General features: G+C 43.1%; 1 protein-coding gene across 1 annotated transcript; it reads right to left on the bottom strand.

Annotated features, from left to right (window-relative positions):
* Window positions 1–1,712: 1,712 nt before the first annotated feature.
* On the bottom strand, window positions 1,713–18,304 carry APOD (apolipoprotein D). The gene is made up of 5 exons (XM_007090977.2): window positions 18,139–18,304; window positions 14,287–14,429; window positions 9,140–9,261; window positions 5,532–5,620; window positions 1,713–2,174 (listed from the first exon to the last, which is right to left on the bottom strand). The coding sequence occupies exons 2-5, from the start codon at window positions 14,407–14,409 to the stop codon at window positions 1,939–1,941; spliced, it is 570 nt and encodes a 189-aa protein (XP_007091039.1). The 5' UTR covers window positions 14,410–14,429; window positions 18,139–18,304; the 3' UTR covers window positions 1,713–1,938.
* Between the last annotated feature and the right edge of the window lie 239 nt (window positions 18,305–18,543).

Raw genomic sequence — 18,543 nt, 5'->3', positions numbered from 1 at the left:
TTGCTGATTATCTGACTCCTCTTCTCTTCCTCTACCTTCTGAATTTTTTGCTCTTTCCCCCAGGTTTCCTCAAGTTACTTGGTGCCCACATGCTTCCCTCTGGATTCCCAAAAGTTTTTGTCAGGTTTAGTCACCCCTGATACCTGCTTCATGGTTTCCTTTTCCTTTACTGGAAAACTCAAGCCCATCCATCTACACATTCAGTCAGTACTTCATTCACATACACACTTTGAGTCTGTGTTGGGCAAGACACTGTAAAAGGGACAGACTGTAGTCACCTTCACGGTCTTTGATGTTCCTCTGCTGTTAAGAGGAATGCAGTCATAACGTATTTTGTACCATGAGCTGAAAGACGGGCAGCTTAACACTCTTGGGAGTAACCGTATTTGAGAAGAGGAGCCAACAAGAGGAGCGTGATATAGCACAGGGCTCAAGAGCAGGCAGAGCTGGGAGACAGGATCTGCTTTGGTACCTACCGCCCCCTCCCTGCCTTTCTGCCAGGTAGTTTTCAGAACTGGAAGCTACAATTTGAGGTCGCATTTATGTAACAAAAGGAAAATTGTACACATTGAGATCCTTGGGATTTTTGTAACCGTTAACACATTAAAGAGTCTCATGTGCTCAAGGAAACTCATAGTTTATGATCATGCTGAAAAAGCCAAAATCTAATCAGCTAGCTTAATTTCGGAGTCATTACCCAAAGCCTTCGTAGATTACAAATGCCATGTGAACTAAGTGAAATTGCAGGGTGATAATTCTGAGGTCTTTCCGATTTTAAAAGTCATAATGCAAAAAAAAAAACCAAAAAAAAAAAAAAAACCAAAAAACCAAAAATAGCAACAACAACAACAAAACAACAACTCAAGGTGGTTCCTGATTGTCCGAAGTTGGAACACCCAGAGGTAGAGCTGCACTCCTCAGCTTGGATTATACTTGCATCTTTACTTGTCAGTCTCCCTTGCTAGACTGTAAGCTTCCACAGGATGACAGGGTTCTAGATTTTTCAATGCCCAGAATGCAGTTGGGCCTCGGTAAATATCCGTTGAATGAGAGACCCAAAAAAAGTTGATTTTCTAAAAAACAAAAAAATCCCCATAGTCTTCTCCCTTATAGATTCTCTCCTGCACAGACACCAAGATGGTCCCATTCTTTAGCCTGACTCTGAAGACCTCCTGATGAGAAAGTAAATACTTCAGAGAAACTGCCTGTCAGAGACTCAGAAAACCCAAATGATTCCCCCTAAAGGAGTGCCTACTGGGGGCACCTGGGTGGCTCAGTCGGTTAGGTGTCCGACTTCAGCTCAGGTCATGATCTCGTGGTCCATGGTCCATGAGTACAAGCCCCGCATCAGGCTCTGTGCTGACAGCTCAGAGCCTGGAGCCTGCTTCAGATTCTGTGTCTCCCTCTCTCTCTGCTGCTCCCCCGCTCATGCTCTGTCTCTCTTTCTCTCTCTCTCTCAGGAATGAATAAATGTTAAAAAAAAAAAAAAAAAAAAAAAAAAAAGAGTGTCTACTGTAGGATGTGGCACCTGGACTCAGGTCACCCATAATAGGCCTTTTCGGTCTGCTTTCCCTTTCCAGAAACAGGATTGTTCTCTTTAAACTTAAACTGTACAGTGCTTTGTTTCTTTCAACAGAACTGTTCATGGATCTCCAAACATAAGCGTATAATTGAAAACCCACAATAATCAATTCAGAATCTACGTGAGCACAGCAGTTCAGCAACAAGTTTATTATTAGACTGGCAAGGTAACATGGTACATGGCTAAGTGTTTGGGTCAGCGTTCCTTGACTTTCTCTCCACAGGCTTCTGCTTTCAAATTTCCCCTCTGGTGTTTGCAATGTTGCCGTGGTTGGTTTGTCTTTATGAAGGGTGGGGTGGGGGGAAGCAAAGCAAAAGAAGTAACATTGAGTGAAGGCAGGTTCCCTTTAAAGCCTCTTACAGTGGCTCAGGGCAGTTCACCTGATCTGTGATAGTCATTTTTTCTATGTCAATTTCATTAGAAGTCAAGATATCTTTTAGATAGGTCACTGTTTCTGGAGGGAGATAAGGGTTTCTTCCCAAGATCCAAACATGATCCATGTGAAAAAGCCAGACGATTGTGGTACAGGAGTACACGAGGGCGTAGTTCTCATAGTCGGTGGCCAGGACCCAGTATGGAGCAGATGGCATCACTGAGAACCAGAGGAGAGCAGTATTAAGAGGGACCAGGACAAGAGGAACCTTCATCTCCAGGACCCTGGAAGCCAGGATCCTAGTTCTTCTACTGTAGTAGAACTTAAAAAAAATTAAAAAAAATTTTTTTTTAATGTTTTATTTATTTTGAAGACAGAGAGAGACAGAGCATGAGTGGGGGTGGGGCAGACAGAGAGGGAGACATAGAATCTGAAGCAGGCTCCAGGCTCTGGGCTGTCAGCACAGAGCCTGACATGAGGCTCGAACTCACAAACTGTGAGATCACGACCTGGGCCGAAGTCGGACGCTCAACCGACTAAGCCACCCGGGGGTCCCCCCAATTTTTTTTTAAATGTTTATTTTTGAGAGAGAGAGAGAGAGACAAAGAGAGTAAGCAAGAGAGGGGCAGAGAGAGGGAGACAGAATCTGAAGCAAGTTCCACGCTCTGAGCTGTCAGTACAGAGCCCGATATGGGACTCCAACCCATGAGCAGTGAGATCATGACCTGAGCTGAAGTCAGACACTTAACCAACTGGGCCACCCAGGCACCCCAAGAGTAGTGGTTCTTAATTCTGGCTTTATGTGGGAATCTTATGGGAACTTTGACAAATACTAGGCCATGTTTCTCCAGACTGATGTGGAGGTGGTTGGTACTCTTGAAGGCTCCCCCATGATTCTAATGTGCAGCCAAAGCTTAGAGCCATCCTTCTGGATCCTTCCTCCCTGATAACACATCAGTCTGCAGAAAACCACAGTAATGGGGTGTTTTGCCAGACCTCTTAGACTAACAGGCTGCACTTAGCACCAGTAAGTATGGAGGCACCACTTAGCTAAGTGGAGTTAAGATGGCAAGGTCAGGGACCCCCAGGCTTTCCAAGTCTGTACTTCCCTATTTCCTCCAGAACCTGTCTGAGAAAGGAAGTAAGGGCTAATGTTGGTGTGTTTATTTTCTTTCTGTGTGACCTTCGAAAGTTCTTTTGCTCTCAAGAATATGGTAAATCAGGTGGTAACAGGTTATAAACTCCTCCTCACAAGGGGCCTATGAAGATTCATTGACAGAGGTCTGCACAGTGTTGAAAGCTTAGCATTAAAGGGTCCTTACAACAAGAGAGGGAGGATTTACCTTCTCCGTTTGAATCCAGAGACTTCCTCTGTGAACTTGACCTCCACAGCCAAGGTCCAAGCCAAGGAAATGTCATAGCCCAACTTGTTAAAGTTAAGTGGAAAATGGACCCAAATGGGAGAAAGCTGTGAACTGACCCCATAAGAGCAAAAGATTTGGACACAATCTGCTTTCTTGGGTTTCAAGCAACCCACCTCCTCCACTCAAAAATAATCCCTCTCTTTGCTAAGTCAAACCAGATCTCAGCACTCGTGAATGACCATGAGAAGCTGGACAAAAGAGGCAGGGTGTAAGAGATTAGAACTTGGCTGGGTGTCAGGGACCCAGCTGGTTATCAGGACAACACAAGAGGGCCAGTCCAGATGACCACCCACTGAGGTCCCTCCTACCTCTGACTTTCTACCTGTTTATAAATATGAAAACAGAAGGACAGTTGGAGGACATCTGGACAGAAGCCTGCACAAGGCTACAGGGCCCACACTGAGTGGGCCCTGACTTACCTTTCTAGCACCATTGGTGCCTGCCTGCCAGGCTCACTATTGAGAGCTTGTATTCATCACAGATCTGCGACCTTTGAATTTCCACTGCTTTGTGTGTTCCCAGCTGGACTGGGAACTCTACAACCCTGAGTGGTTTGGGGGAAATATGTCTTCCAACCTCTTCCTGCCAAGGCGACGCGCCCCGCCTGCACAGAGCCACACATTCACACGCTGTCTTCCTCCCACAGGGTCTAGCTCTCAAGCATACATTTACCCAGACATTTCCTCATAGCAAAGCAAACTTCCACATCTCTTTATTAGAAAACTCTGACCATCTTCTACTGCTTATGGAAGGCACGTCAACTCATTACATGGTTTTTGAGGCTCTTCCCAGTCTTGTCTCGTGCTCCATGTACCCGCCCATCCTCTAGGCTTCTCTCTCCAGACCTTTCCTCAAGCCATTCCTCCTCCTAGGAAAGCCTTTCCCATAGTCTCCTCCACACCCTGGAAGACCCAATGCAAACATCTGATCCCTTCAACCAGAGTGAATCTCTTCCTCCTCTGTTTCCCCTGCCAGCAGCTCCTGCCTCCTTTAGCTCCTGTTGCAGGCCTCCTTGTGAAGGTTGTGCACATAGTATTTGGCCTTCACTCCCATCCCCCCTTCCTTAGTGGAGAGTTTGGGAGACCTTCGTTTTGGTCCCAACTCTGCCTCTAAATGGTCTAGCGAACTTGCCTATATCACCTAGCTTTTCTGCACTTTGACGTTCTTCTTTGTAAAAGTAACAAGAAAGGCTGAGATGCACAAAGTCCCTTACAGTTTACAGAGCATGTGCTATCTCATTTACCCTTAGAATACCGGGCGCAGAAGTGAAGTTAGTTGCCCATGGTCACATGTGCGGGAAGAATTATTTTCATCTCCCAGCATTCCTATCTTGGTCTATAAAATAAGAACTTCCTCACTGCCCTACTCTAGGGACTTGAAGGGGGAGCGGGCTGGGGGACAGTGATTCTTCTTACAGCTGTGACAGCGGTGTCTGCCCCTTGGGTGGGGAGAGGGGCCCTGAAGCACTCTCGGTAAAAGAAAGTCTCACATTTCTGAGCTGGCTTCTGCAGTGTATCTATATCAACAGTAAACTAAAAATTTGGTGCCTTCTCTGTTGTCTGTGTCCTTTCCCCGGTTAAGCCAGAGCTCAGAGGACAAATGCTCGTGATCAAATATCTCTCAGGGAACCCTAAAGTGTGGTGAGAAAGTGGCAGATAGAGCCAGGGCTCAAACTTACCTTCACTCTCGTCATCTCTTGTGTCCAAGCCTTTGCACATGTGAGTTGTTCTGCTGATAATACCACTACTAACAACTAACTACTACTGGCTACTAATATTTCAGGCCTCCATTCCCTCTGGGAAACTAGTCTAGGCTGGTGCCCTACTGCTCTCCCCGGGTGCTATAATTTGTGCTGCCTTTATTGAAACACGGTAGTTTTACAGTAACTTGCCTGCATACTTGTCAGTATCCACATGGGATATAAGCCTCTCAGGGCCAAGGGCCAGCTCTGTCTTGCTCATCATCACATCTTTGGTGCCTAGACCCAAGCATGGCACATAGTAGGTGCTCAACAAAGTATTATGCATTGAGTCACTATAGGTAACACTATAGGTGACACTCAGATATGACAGGAGTGTTTCAACCCAGGGCTCTAGACTTTGGTTTGCATATCTCCTATCCCTGAAACCTCCTGAGAGAAGTGAATACTTACACCAGAAAAACTTAACTCCCAGCTTGGCAGGCTCTGTGAGGTTGGCCTGGGTGGCTTCACCTTCAATTTGATTCACAGTTCCATCCGGTCTGCAATGAGTTAAAACAAAACAAAACAAAACAGAACAAAACAAAACGCCTTAATTCAATGGAAGCCAAAAATCAATGAAAGGCCACTAAGCATCAGGGTGGCCAAGATTGTGATTTCTGGTTAGGGAGGCTCTTTCCTTTGTCACGGTCTCTGAGACCAAGCAGAGGAAGATGGCCCTGGGTGATAAGAAGCAATAACTGAAATGCTCCAGGACTGGATGATATGTTAGGCCCTAACACTTCTGTGCTGTGTTTTGAGTCCTACAAGGGCATTTCCTGCTCTCAGGCTGCAGAGGGAGGGAGTAAAAGAGAAGGGAACACAAACAAAACAACCCTATACACCAAGAAGATTTACTTCTTTAAAAATGAGAATGGGCCACGGGGCGCCTGGGTGGCTTGGTTGGTTAAGCGTCTGACTTCGGCTCAGGTCATGATCTCACAGTCCGTGAGTTCTAGCCCCGCATCGGGCTCTGTGCTGACAGCTCAGAGCCTAGAGCCTGTTTCAGATTCTGTGTCTCCCTCTCTCTCTGCTCCTCCCCTGTTCATGCTCTGTCTCTTTCTGTCTCAAAAATAAATAAACGTTAAAAAAAAAAATTAAAAAAAAAACTATAAAAAAAAATGAGAATGGGCCAAAGGGAAAAACAAGGACTGACATGATTACTCAAAGTCTGGAGATCTGCACGCTTTCCTTGCTCTTGGGGCCTCAGTGACATCATATGACATCATATGACCCATAAAGCCATCCATACACCTGAGCTCTGAGACCCCTATCCAGGCCTGCAAGCTTCTGACTGAGTATGGGAGATTTCAACATAGGCCAGGTAAAAGCAGGCAGTGAGGAAATATTAACCTCATCTCAGTGATTCTCAGAGACATTAAATGTGCAGAAATGCACATCTTGCAACAAATGCCACCTTACAATTCGCAGTGTCATTTCTTTCTTAGTGGTATATAAAATGGTGGTGAATCTTAAAAGTGATGGTCTTCGATTGGATGAAATACTTTCACCCTTTTGAAAGAGTGGCTCCAGTTTTTGGCAACTCCCAATGACTCTGTGGACCTGGGGGAGAGGGGAAATGCCTGGGGACAGAGGCACTGAGGGGAGGGTGCTCACATATCACAGTGCTCTTCCTAGGAAGCTGACAGAGGAGGAGCCTGTTCATCAGTCCTCAAGGGGGCACAGAACAAAAGTTAGAGCAACAGTGTGTGTTAGAAAGTCAGTAGGCTATGGTTAGTGTTGACGGATGTCTCAGAAACCAGATAATAAGCAACAGGTAAGGAAGGATGAGAAATGTATTCAGATGCTCCTGGATGCATAGTCTGTTTATCATCAAGTAGGGCTGGGAACCATCCCTTCCTCTGTCACCTGAAACTCAGCTGGGAGAACAGGAAGATGGTCCATTTCTATCTGCATGCAGTTGCTTAGCAACAAACCAGCCTCTTCTCGAGCAGACTTTCCTGCTTTTCATCATCATTTATGTTTTGGCCAGAACAGTTTTCAAAACACCAGTCTCTGATCATAAATGCACAATTTGTTCATGGGAAAAATACATTTGTATTTTCAAGGGTCTAAGCAGATTAATAGTAATACATAGTATTAATTAAATAATTACTACACACCAAACCCTGTTCTAAGCAATTTACATGTGTTACCTCATCTGATGCTCACAAAGCCCTATGCAGGGAGGTTCTATGATTAATGTCACTTTACTGAGAGGAAACTGAGACCTAGAGTATTACCATAACTAACCTAAGATCACATCATTAGTAACTGGCAGAACCAGGATTTGAAATGGGGCAGCCTAACTCCAAAGCCTGAGCCCTTCGGCTCCCAGCCCCGTGCCAGCTGCTTTTGCCCTCAAATTCTCTGACACTGGCTAAGAGTACTTTGCTCAGACTCCGTGCTGTGCCTCTGCCCATCCTGTAGTATTCCTGAAAGGAGAAGCCATATCATGCTCCTGAACCAGCAAACCTTTCTCCATGTGCCCTTGTATCTTAAACAAACGTGACCCTACAGGCAGAGCAACCTAATACTCAAGATACAGTTAAAGAGGACTCCTGGCCGGCTCCGAAGGAGAGGTGGAAAAATCTTGTGGGTTTTGAGATCAACGTCACTGTCTGACTCTTGGTCATAGAATGGGACAAAATATTTGAAATGAAGTCATTGCAACTTTAGATGGAGGTCTGCATCTCAATCCTTCTCTGGACTCTAAAATAATCTGTTTTTATCTTTAGAGGCCCTTGAGATTCTTAACTTTATTTCTATGGTTTATGAAGGCAGGGAGTCAACCCACTTATGTTCTGGCTCACAGAAAGCTTAGTGGATAACAAGATGGCCACACAAAGCCTCTCGGAGCCTGAGTAACTTTCATGCTGTGTTATAATTGTTTTCTTGGAGTTGAGCACAGTTCTCAGTTCCTGTAGGGAACAAGAAGGACAGCCCTTCACCCCAGCCTTTCTTCCATTTGTCTTCTGTTCTCTTCCCCATTTCACTTCTCCCTGGGTTTGAATCTTAGCTTTGTTGCTTATAAGCTGTGTGGCCCTTGGGCAAATTACTTTCCCTCTCTGTACCTCAGTTTCCTCATCTATAAGTGTGGGGTTAATAATAGTACCTACCTCAGGGTTGTTACGGGAATTAAATAAATATATATACTCATTTACATATATACATATATGTACACACATGTATATATACATACACATACAGAATAGTGCCTTGCATTTAGGAAATACTTAGTATTTGTTACTATTGTTTATTGTTGCTCTTATCTTTGTTGATAGAAGGTTGGTAGGAGCTCTTTCTGGGGCTTTTTAAAGTTTCTGTTTGCTTTCTAAAGTATGAATTCTCATATCAAATAGAAATCTGTATTTCAGTATCAGAAAAGTATACTTCTATAGGCGATCCTGTTCCCATAACCTAGAATGTGACCATGTATTTGATTCTTGCTTAACAAGAAAAGGAGTTTTCTAATAGTTAAAGCTGTCTGGAGATGAAATAAATTGTCATGGAAGGCAATGAGCTCCCAGTTCCCGGAAGGAGTCAGGCAGAGCTGGATGTCTTCTGTTAGTGGATAATATAGAAAGGGCTTCGTTCTTAGTTTGGAGATCAGATGAGATGGTCCCCCTCCCCAGCCCCCTTGTGCCCCCTCCCCCTCGTCCTTTGCTACCAGAGTATCTATTTTGCTATGAGAGCAGGAACCCTGCAGTTTGGATTCCCATTGAGTTCCTAGTGCCTCTCATAGGCAGTACACATATAATAAGTACACAACACTCAAGGGAGTCCACAATACAAAAAGATACTCAGCAAGTGGTCATGGAAATAAATGAGTGGCTTCTCGTCCCCACCATTCTGCTTGCCAAAAACTTTGATCTTAGGACCTGCTGTGAGCAGGCAGGACAGACCCAGCAACATCTGCATCACCCCCCTCAACGAGATTGCAAGGACACCCAGTCACCCCAGGACAACTCTCTGCAGGCTGGCTCCAGGACTGTGTTGCTTTTGAAACCACAGCCACTCACCTCAACTCCTGGTTTATCACTTTGATGTTTCCGTTTTCCATTAGCGAGTAGTTGGCTTGGATGCAACTTCCCTTCTCAAAGCTCACTGGGATCTTCTCAATTTCATACCATCGTCCAAGATACTGCAGAGGTAACAAGAAGCAGAGAAAACCCCATGGCTCTCTGGGGACCTGCAAACTCTTCCCTATTGTTGCCTTTTAGAGCAGAGCCCTTTCCTGGGGAAACCAAGCAAAATGGGCTGCATTGTTCTGACAGCAACTGAGCAAGATATTGATTCAAATGAGAGTAAGTGAATCGGATGTGCAGGCCTTGGTTGAATGCCACATTTTATTCCTAAAGTGCTCTTTATTTAGATATGCTGTCAGTGGCCCCTCCAGCCAAAATCTATGTGAAATTCTAAACTCTGTGAAAGAGAGCGAGCAGTCCAGATGATGGAAGGTGCCATCTCAAACATTTTGTGATTCTACGAGGCATCTTTGAGTTGTGTGCAAGTCAGATATATTCACTGTGGGGAACTGGGACTCCAGAGTTGGTTGCATTCTCCTCATAAGACCTCGCACAGGGAGGTGGACAAAAAAGCTTTTGGCAGGTGATCAGGACTTAGAAGACTGATACCACGGGGGGTATGGTCTCAGTTCATAACTTCGTGTACAGAGTCAACTCTAAAGAAGTGTGCATTGTTGTGGGGGAGGGGGAGAAAGGCATGTTCACAGTTCCATGCATCGCCTTGCATGGATTTACAATTAGAGCATTACATGCTCCAATTTACAACCTTCGTGGAGGGCAAGTTGGCAATATCTAGCAAAGCAATTTCTCTTCTGGAAATGTAACCTCCTGATAATAAGAAAAAGAAATGATGCATATGTGAGGTTATTTGTTGTGGTACTATTGTAAGAACAAAATACGGGAAACTAGAGTCTGAGCATTCGTAGGGGACTAGGTAAATAAATTATGGCACATCCATATAATGGATTGTTACACACCCTCTTTTAAAGGAGTCATATGCGGGGCGCCTGGGTGGCTCCGTCGGTTGAGTGTCCGACTTCGCCTCAGGTCATGATCTCACTGTTTGTGGGCTCTGTGCTGTCAGCCTGGAGCCTGGAGCCTACTTCGGATTTTGTGTCTCCCTCTCTGCCCCTTCCCAGCTCATGCTTGGTCTCTCTCTCTCTCTCTTCTCTCTCAGTCTCTCAAAAATAAATAAACATTAAAAAAAATTTTAAGGAGTCCTATGCAATTATCTCCAAGATACACACAATGGAAAAAGAGCTAGGTGAAAAATAGTGTATATGTAAAAACGGGGGGAAAGATTATTATATTCATTTTCTATTGCTGTTGTAACAATTTACCAGAAGCCTAAAACAACCCAAATTTATGGTCTCACAGGTCTGTACATCGAGTGAGTTTGGTTAAAATCAAGGTGTTGGCAGGGCTGTGTTCCTTCCTACAGGCTCTAGAGGACTCTGTCTTCTTGCCTTGTCCGAGTTGTTGAGGCCACCCGCCATTTTTTGGGTTGTGAACTCCTTCCTCCATCTTCAGAGCCAGCAAATGCAGGTGAAAGCCTTTTCACATTGCATCTCTCTGATTCTTGTTCCATTGTCACACCTCTCTGACTACAGTTGGGGAAGGTTCTCTGCTTTCAATGATTAGATTGGTCCTTTCTGGATAACCCAGGCCATGCCTGCCATCTCCAAGTCTATAACTTTAATCACATCAGCAACCCCCCCTTTCCATGTACGGTGGCACAGTCACAGGTTGCAGGCATTAGGGTGAGGTCATCGTTCCGCCTACTGCAGTTATGTATGTATTCGTGAACATATACATTCGCTCCCAAAAGATACACAATAAAATGATTTACTGGTTGCTACTGGGGAAGGAAACTGAGGTAGGAGGGGAAAAGGGGTAGGAGAAGAGCTTCATTGTATGTTCTCTGGCCCCTTTAGGATTTGATCCATGTGACCATATTTACTTAGTCAAAATATTAATTGAAAGTATTTTTAAATTTAAAAATGTATTACTCAACAAAAGAAAATCAGAGACGCACTCACCTTCAAAAAGTGAGAATTGGAAATGAGAGTACTGCAAACAGGTGGCAGTATGGCTTCGGTCACATGGCTCTTTGCTCAAATATATACCCATGTTTATGACCTAAAATTTCCACTCATTTATTAAAGGCACATCTTTCAATTAAAACCACTGAAATTAACATTCATTGAAAGCACCAAAAAATACGGTTAAAGGTCAGTTGGTTTCATAGGCATTCTCAAAAACACACTCCATTTTATACAGAGCATTTAAAATGGTTCTATTATTGTTAAGGTGACTTCAGTCCTCCATAATTAAAACCGAGGAAGCATGATTTTCTAGAAAAGGGGAAACTGAAAGGTGGAAGATTGCTTTTTATGTCACGCTCCCTTATAATTTCACAATATTTTTGTGAAAACCTTTTCACGTTTGTGGGTCCCAGTTTCTCTATCCATATAAGAAGAATGCAATGTTTAAAATGAATCCTGGATGGGAATGCAAGCTGGTGCAGCCACTCTGGAAAACAGTATGGAGGTTCCTCAAAAAACTAAAAATGGAACTACTCTACGACCCAGCAATTGCACTACTAGGCATTTATCCAAGGGATACAGGTGTGCTGTTTCGAAGGGACACATGCACCCCCATGTTTATAGCAGCACTATCAACAATAGCCAAAGTATGGAAAGAGCCCAAATGTCCATCGATGGATGAATGGATAAAGAAGATGTGCTATATATATACAATGGAGTATTATTCGGCAATCAAAAAGAATGAAATCTTGCCATTTGCAACTACGTGGATGGAACTGGAGGGTATTATGCTAAGTGAAATTAGTCAGAGAAAGACCAAAATCCTATGACTTCACTCATATGAGGACTTTAAGAGACAAAACAGATGACCATAAGGGAAGGGAAACAAAAATAATATAAAAACAGGGAGGGGGACAAAGCATAAGAGACTCATAAATATGGAGAACAAACTGAGGGTTACTCGAGGTGTTGTGGGAGGGTGGGATGGGCTAAATGGGTAAGGGGCATTAAGGAATCTACTCCTGAAATCATTGTTGCACTATATGCTAACTAATTTCGATGTAAATTTTTAAAAATGTTTTTACTTATTTTTGAGACAGAGAGAGACAGAGCATGAGCACAGGAGGGGCAGAGAGAGAGAGGGAGACACAGAATCCGAAGCAGGCTCCAGGCTCCGAGCTGTCAGCACAGAGCCCAACGAGGGGCTCGAACTCACAGACTGTGAGGTCATGACCTGAGCTGAAGTTGGACGCTTAACTGACTGAGCCACCCAGGCACCCCATAAATTTAAAAAAATAAAAAATAAAATTTAAAAAAATGAATCCTGTAAAGGAAGAGGTAAAACTATCTTTATTTCCAGATAACATGATTTTGTGTATAAAAAATCCTAAGGAATCCACACACACACACAAACTATTAGAACTAATAAATGAAGCTAGCAAGGTTAAGGGATACAAGATCAATATACAGAAACCAAATGGCTTTCTACACTTAAAATGAACACTCTGTAAATTATGAAAATTCCATTTACAATAGCATCAAAAGAATAAAATACTTAGGAATAAGTATTTAACCAAAGAAACACAAAACTTATACTCTGAAAACTACAAAATATTGTTGAAAGAAATTTAATAAGACCTAAATAAATAAGAAATTAAATGGAAAGATAACCTATGTTCAGGGATTGGAAGGCTTAAAATTGTTAAGATGACAATATTCTCCAGATAGATCTAGATTCAATGCATTCTCTATGAAAACAACAACAACAACAACAACAACAACAACAACACAAAACAAAACTCTGCTTCTTCACTAAATTGACAAACAGATCCTAAAATTCATATGGAAATGCAAAGGACTTAGAATAGCCAGAAGAATAAAGTTGGAGGCGTCATATATTCTAATTTCAAAACTTACTACAAAGCTATAGTAATCAATACTGTATAGCACTGGCATAAAGATAGACACATAAAACAATAAAATAGAATTGAGAGTCTAAAAATAAGCTGTTACATAAATGTCCAATTGATTTTCGACAAGGATGCCAAGACTGTTCGATGGGGAAAGAATAGTCTTCTCAGCAAATAGTTCTGGGCAACTGAATATCCACTGGCAAAATAATAAAGTTGGACTTCTATATCACACTATATAAAAAGCTTAACTCAAAATGGAGCACGAAATTAAATGTAAGGATTAAAACTATAAATCTCTTATAAGAAAATATAGTAATAAAAATCATAACCTTGCATTAGGCAATGGTGTTTTAGATACCAAACGTATAAGCAAGAAAGGAGAAAAATAGATAAATTGGACTCCGTTAATATTGGAAACTTTTGCGCTTCAAAAGACACATTAATAAAGTGAAAAAGCAATCCACAGAATGGGGGGAAATATTTTCAAATCATGTATCTGATAAGAGACTTGTATCTAGAACATATAAAGAACTCTCAGAGCTCAATAATTAAAAAGATAAGTAACCCAACTTAAAAATGGGGAAAGGACTCAAATGGACATTTCTCCAAAGAAGATATAAAAATGGACAATAAACACACGAAAAGGTGTTCAACGTCATTAACCATTAGGGAAATGCAAATCAAAACCATGATGAGATACCCCTCATACCCTGTAAAAATGATTACAACCAAAAAGATGACAATAGCAAGTGTCGACAAAGATAAGGAGAAATTGGTATTATATACACGGCTGATGGGAACGTACAATAGTGCATGCAGCGCTTTTGGAAAATCGTTTCCGTGGGACGATCTGAGGAACATTCTACACATTTCCTCAGAGGATTCCCAGCAGGACTGAACCCTTCTGTTAACAGTGTTACTGTTCAGGAATGCCATCTTTTATTGCCGTTCTGCCTTCTCTCAGTTTCCCCACATGCCCACAGTGCTTCCTGGGATCAGCTTCCCAAAACCCTCTGCTCCCCAGTTCTTGGTCTCAGAGCCTGCTTTGGGGGATGCCCCAGTAAGATAAGTACCTACCCCAAGGCTTGCTGTGGCAATCAAAGCAGAAAACTAACACTGAATCCTAGAGGATGCTTATTCAAATGGGAGGCAAAACAAACGGGAGTTGAGACTTTTGCCACACCTTGTGCACATCAAAATTCTCCTGCACCGGAGGAGTCGGGCATTTCCCAAGGTGAAAGGCTTGTCCGTCTGCGGCACTGAAGAGGCTGGCCAGAGCAGAAAAGAGCAGCAGCGCCGTCATCATCTTGGGGCTCTGGATGGAACCTGGGGTCAGGAGAAACAAAGCAGCTAGAGTTGTTCTGAACCCCTGAGGACACGCAGTCACCAGGGGAACATTTCTGGGGACCTCTCTGGGGACCTTCCCCTGAGCCCTTTTGAACAGTCACCCTGCAGAGCCACCTGAATCGTCATCATCAACCCTGCTGTGAGGCCTCCACCCCTGGGAGCATCTCCCGACCTTTGTACCTCCATTAGAGCACGCTCTGCCTGGTGTTAGAGCTCGTTGGATTTATTTTGCAACTGCTCCCCCTCCATTATGCATTTTTCAAGGATGGGAGCCCACAGAACCTGGCAGTGTCAGGCACAGTCCATACTTGTTGATGAACAGAAACAATGTGGGGTGGGGATAGGCCGAGGGGGAGGTCGAAGCGGTCAAGTGAACCATGCAAGAGAAAAAAATGAGCACAAACTATGCACGTTTAGTATCTTATGAGATTCATAAGAGAAGTGCCTCCCTGATCTACAACCCCCAATCCTGCCCCATCTTGCTGGGCTGCTTACCAACCCAGGAGTAAGCCTGAAACCTTAACAGGCTGTGGCATGCTGGGGACCCCAGGGTCACCCTGACTGTGTTTGAATGCAGACCTTGCCACACGCTAAGTATAACTGTACATTTTATGCTTTAGTTTCCTGGTCTATTAAGTGGGGGTAATAATCATACCAACCTCACCAAGTTTGGTGAGAATTAAATGAGATACTATAGAGAGAGTATTTAGGGTGAAGTCTGACACAGAGAAAATGCTTAATAAATGCTAGTTATTATTATCGTGAAAAGCAGAAACAAGTAACTGCTTCCTGAATTTCTCTTTGGCATTCTGTTGGGGATACTTCTCAGAGATGTTCATTTCTTTTTTTTTTTTTTTTTTTCTTCTTTTAAAGGTGCATTGACAGGGACGTAGATATGCATTTAACTAGAGAAGGACTAATAGCTGGCAACACGCATTTCAGCCCGGGCACTCTACCCTGCTTCTTTCACTGACTTGCCTTCAGTCTATTCTCCTCCTTGTGACTCCTTGCCTGTAGCTGCACAAGAGCTATTTCTAGCTCTTTGCCTTTCTCCCGCAATAAAGAAGACTGAATCAACGCAAGCAAAATGTTCTCAGATCTGAGCATTTAAAAGGATGTGTCATAACAGGAATAATTATAACCACTTTATTATGGTTAAACCTCCAAATAACCTTTAATAATCAATAGCTTTTCTTCTGGAGGTTTTATCGCCCCATTTTCAAAGGAACAGTTACATAACAAGTAAAACTGCCAGCTGGGGATGGTGGGGGCGGGGTGGTCGCTGAGCCTCCTTTGAGCAAGCCAAGTCTGTGGTAGGACCCCACCTTCTCTGAGAATCCATTTTCCATTAGCTCCTACCACCACGTAAACAACACCTGTCTTTTAATCTTTTGGGAGACGATGGATGGATTTGTCTAAACTTACAAAAATTTGTATCCATTTCCAAGAAATTCTTAGAACCGCGCAGCTCTACTCTTGGGCCTCAGTAGGGTTCAAGCTCAGTGCCTTGCCCAGAAGATCTTACCTCAAAGGATGGTCACACATTACGCACATTCTACAGGGTCCCCCAAACTGGAGGGACTTAAGAGGTCCTTTCTCCACCCCACCCCTCAGCCCCTTGGAGTACAGATGTCACGCTGAGTGCCAGAAGGGGCAGAGGGCCTGGACTCAGTTACTGTCTGTGGCTGTCCGTCCTGCAGTGACCCTGAGCCATGCTTCCTTCTGTGCACCACCTTTGGTGGCTTTCAGTAAACACCTACCTCTGTAACCTGATGAGTATCATTTCACCATGGGACAGTTAACACCAAAAGTCAGTTCCATGTCTTACTCTGACAAATATCTTATTACAAAATGTTCTATTATGGGCTGAAACATGTGCTTTAGCTGTGTAGGAGGATTTCAGAGCAAGGCTAATTCTTAGCCTTGCTTACATATCTCTTCCAAAGATGTCTCTTTATTGCAGTAGTTTTATTCCTATGGTTAAAACTTTTTGTGATAGAAAGTGTTGATGGCATCCATAATTTCTTTTCCACGTCCCGTCCGTTCTAGTTCACTCAGCACTTACTGAGTACCTTCTGACGGTGAGTGAGGCAGGAGAGAAGGGAGACTCGGGAGACAAGTTGACCAAAGAAAAGCCATTTTGGTTTTAGCCTGACCCTTAACCTAACAGTCAGCAGGTCATAAAAAGAGTTACAAGATCCAACTCACTGAAGACCACAAGATTCCATTCCCTCCAGCACTAAAAGCCACAAAGGTCAGACATTCTTAAAATTACTCCCTGTGGGTAATTTCATAATCGCCAGACAATGGAAAAACTCACCACCCAAAAAAAATGATAAACCCAAAATTAAAGAGTAAGCCCCTCCCTACACGCTAGCAAATTAAAAAAAAATTATAAAACCATTTATTAGAGGCAAAGGGATGTCCTCTTCCTCAACTGGGAGGAGAGACCACTACTTTGTAAGAAAGCTCCTTTCTTCTATATTTAATAAATCTTTGTCCCTTTCTCTAAATGGCTTGCTCTGAAATTCTTTCTTGTGCAAAGCCAAGAATCCTCTTGGCGATGAGCCTGAGGCCCTCCCTCTAGGGCCTCAACCCCATCCAGCATCAAAGGTAAGTCGCATTATTATCTTATACCTGTGAACTTGGGTAGGCGTGACCTATATTTTTGCTCTGTCTTCTAACACTAATGGGAAGATTGTCTTAATGAGGGGAATTTAAATATTTTAAAAATAAACAGAATTTAAATATTATTTTAACTGAATATTAAATTATTTAATAATAATTCTACCAAGGTTATTGTGCATCTGCCCTGGGCCAGCACAGACTCTATGAGCTGGTACTCATACTCATTGAACTTCCCCATGGAGAAGCCCGGGTCTCAGTTTTTCACATGTGCCACACACTGGATCTCCATAACATCCTATCTAGAAGGCTACTGCTATGACATTCTCTGTGTACTCAATGATGTTAATTTCCCAGGGGCTACTTCCTGATAAGGTGTGAAGCCAGAAATTACACCAGGTCTCTTAGGAGCCTGCTCTCCCAACACCTGCGTGTTAGTGCGGGCAAGGTACCTGCTCTGAAAAAGCTGCAGAACGTTGACGACTAGATTTTTAGATTTCACATGATAAAACAAAATGCATTTCCACAAGCCAAGCGGTCTAAATAACCCATTTAGCTATTGACTCTAACAAGAAAATATGTCTTCTTAAGAAACTATTTTTGTGCCATATTGTCAAATGTGTTTTCCAATTCACAGAATGAATTACAGTTCACTTTTTGGTAAATTTTATTGTAATGCACAGTTGGACGACAACTCCTTGAGAATTCATCTAGTACAGTATTGGTTATGGAAAATGTTCTCGTCTGCTTGCACAGAAGAGAATGCATAGTGCAAGCACAAGACATTGAGGTAGGTCAACGTTGGGTTGGCACCCCAGTTCTGTCATTTGTTGGCCTATTGCTTAGGGTATCTGAACCTCAGTTTCCTCATCTGAAAAATGGCACTAATGAGGTTCTATCTTGTAAGGTGGACTGAGGAAAAATGAGACCAATTTTGCAGAGCGACTGGCACAAGCCCTCAATCGTGGCTGTTATTATTTTTAGCTGAAAGGGGGAAAGTAAAAGCCAAGCCTGTCTCTAAGCACTTTTTAACAAAAGCGAAAATGAAAACCACAGTACATACCTTTTCTGTCAAGATGAAGGCAGTTTCCACATGCAAACTCATCCAATTTAAGATGTGTGGTCTTGTTGACCGGCTTCTCCCAAGCTATTTTATAAGCTTCATTTGGTCACTGACGTTTAATTTTAACGCATGCCACACCCACTCCGGGTCGGGAAGGCTGGCCTAAAAGCTTAGTTCTGTATGAAACACAAAGATGGGATGTTTTGTCCATCTCCCTCCCCCAATTTCCTTCACAGCTGCTCCCTGAAAAAGAAACAATGAGATACTGTGTGTATGTGAGAGAGGGAAAGACAAAGTGCATTTCATTCAAAACATCTTTTTTGCTGTGTGGATTTTCTAATTTAATTTTCTCAGTCAGAATGCACTTTAGAGTTCCAGTAAGATGAGCTGCAACATGTTTTCAAG

This window comes from Panthera tigris, chromosome C2, assembly GCF_018350195.1.
Source record: "Panthera tigris isolate Pti1 chromosome C2, P.tigris_Pti1_mat1.1, whole genome shotgun sequence".
Classification (NCBI taxonomy): domain Eukaryota; kingdom Metazoa; phylum Chordata; class Mammalia; order Carnivora; family Felidae; genus Panthera; species Panthera tigris.
This window is presented reverse-complemented; position numbering and strand designations above follow the sequence as displayed.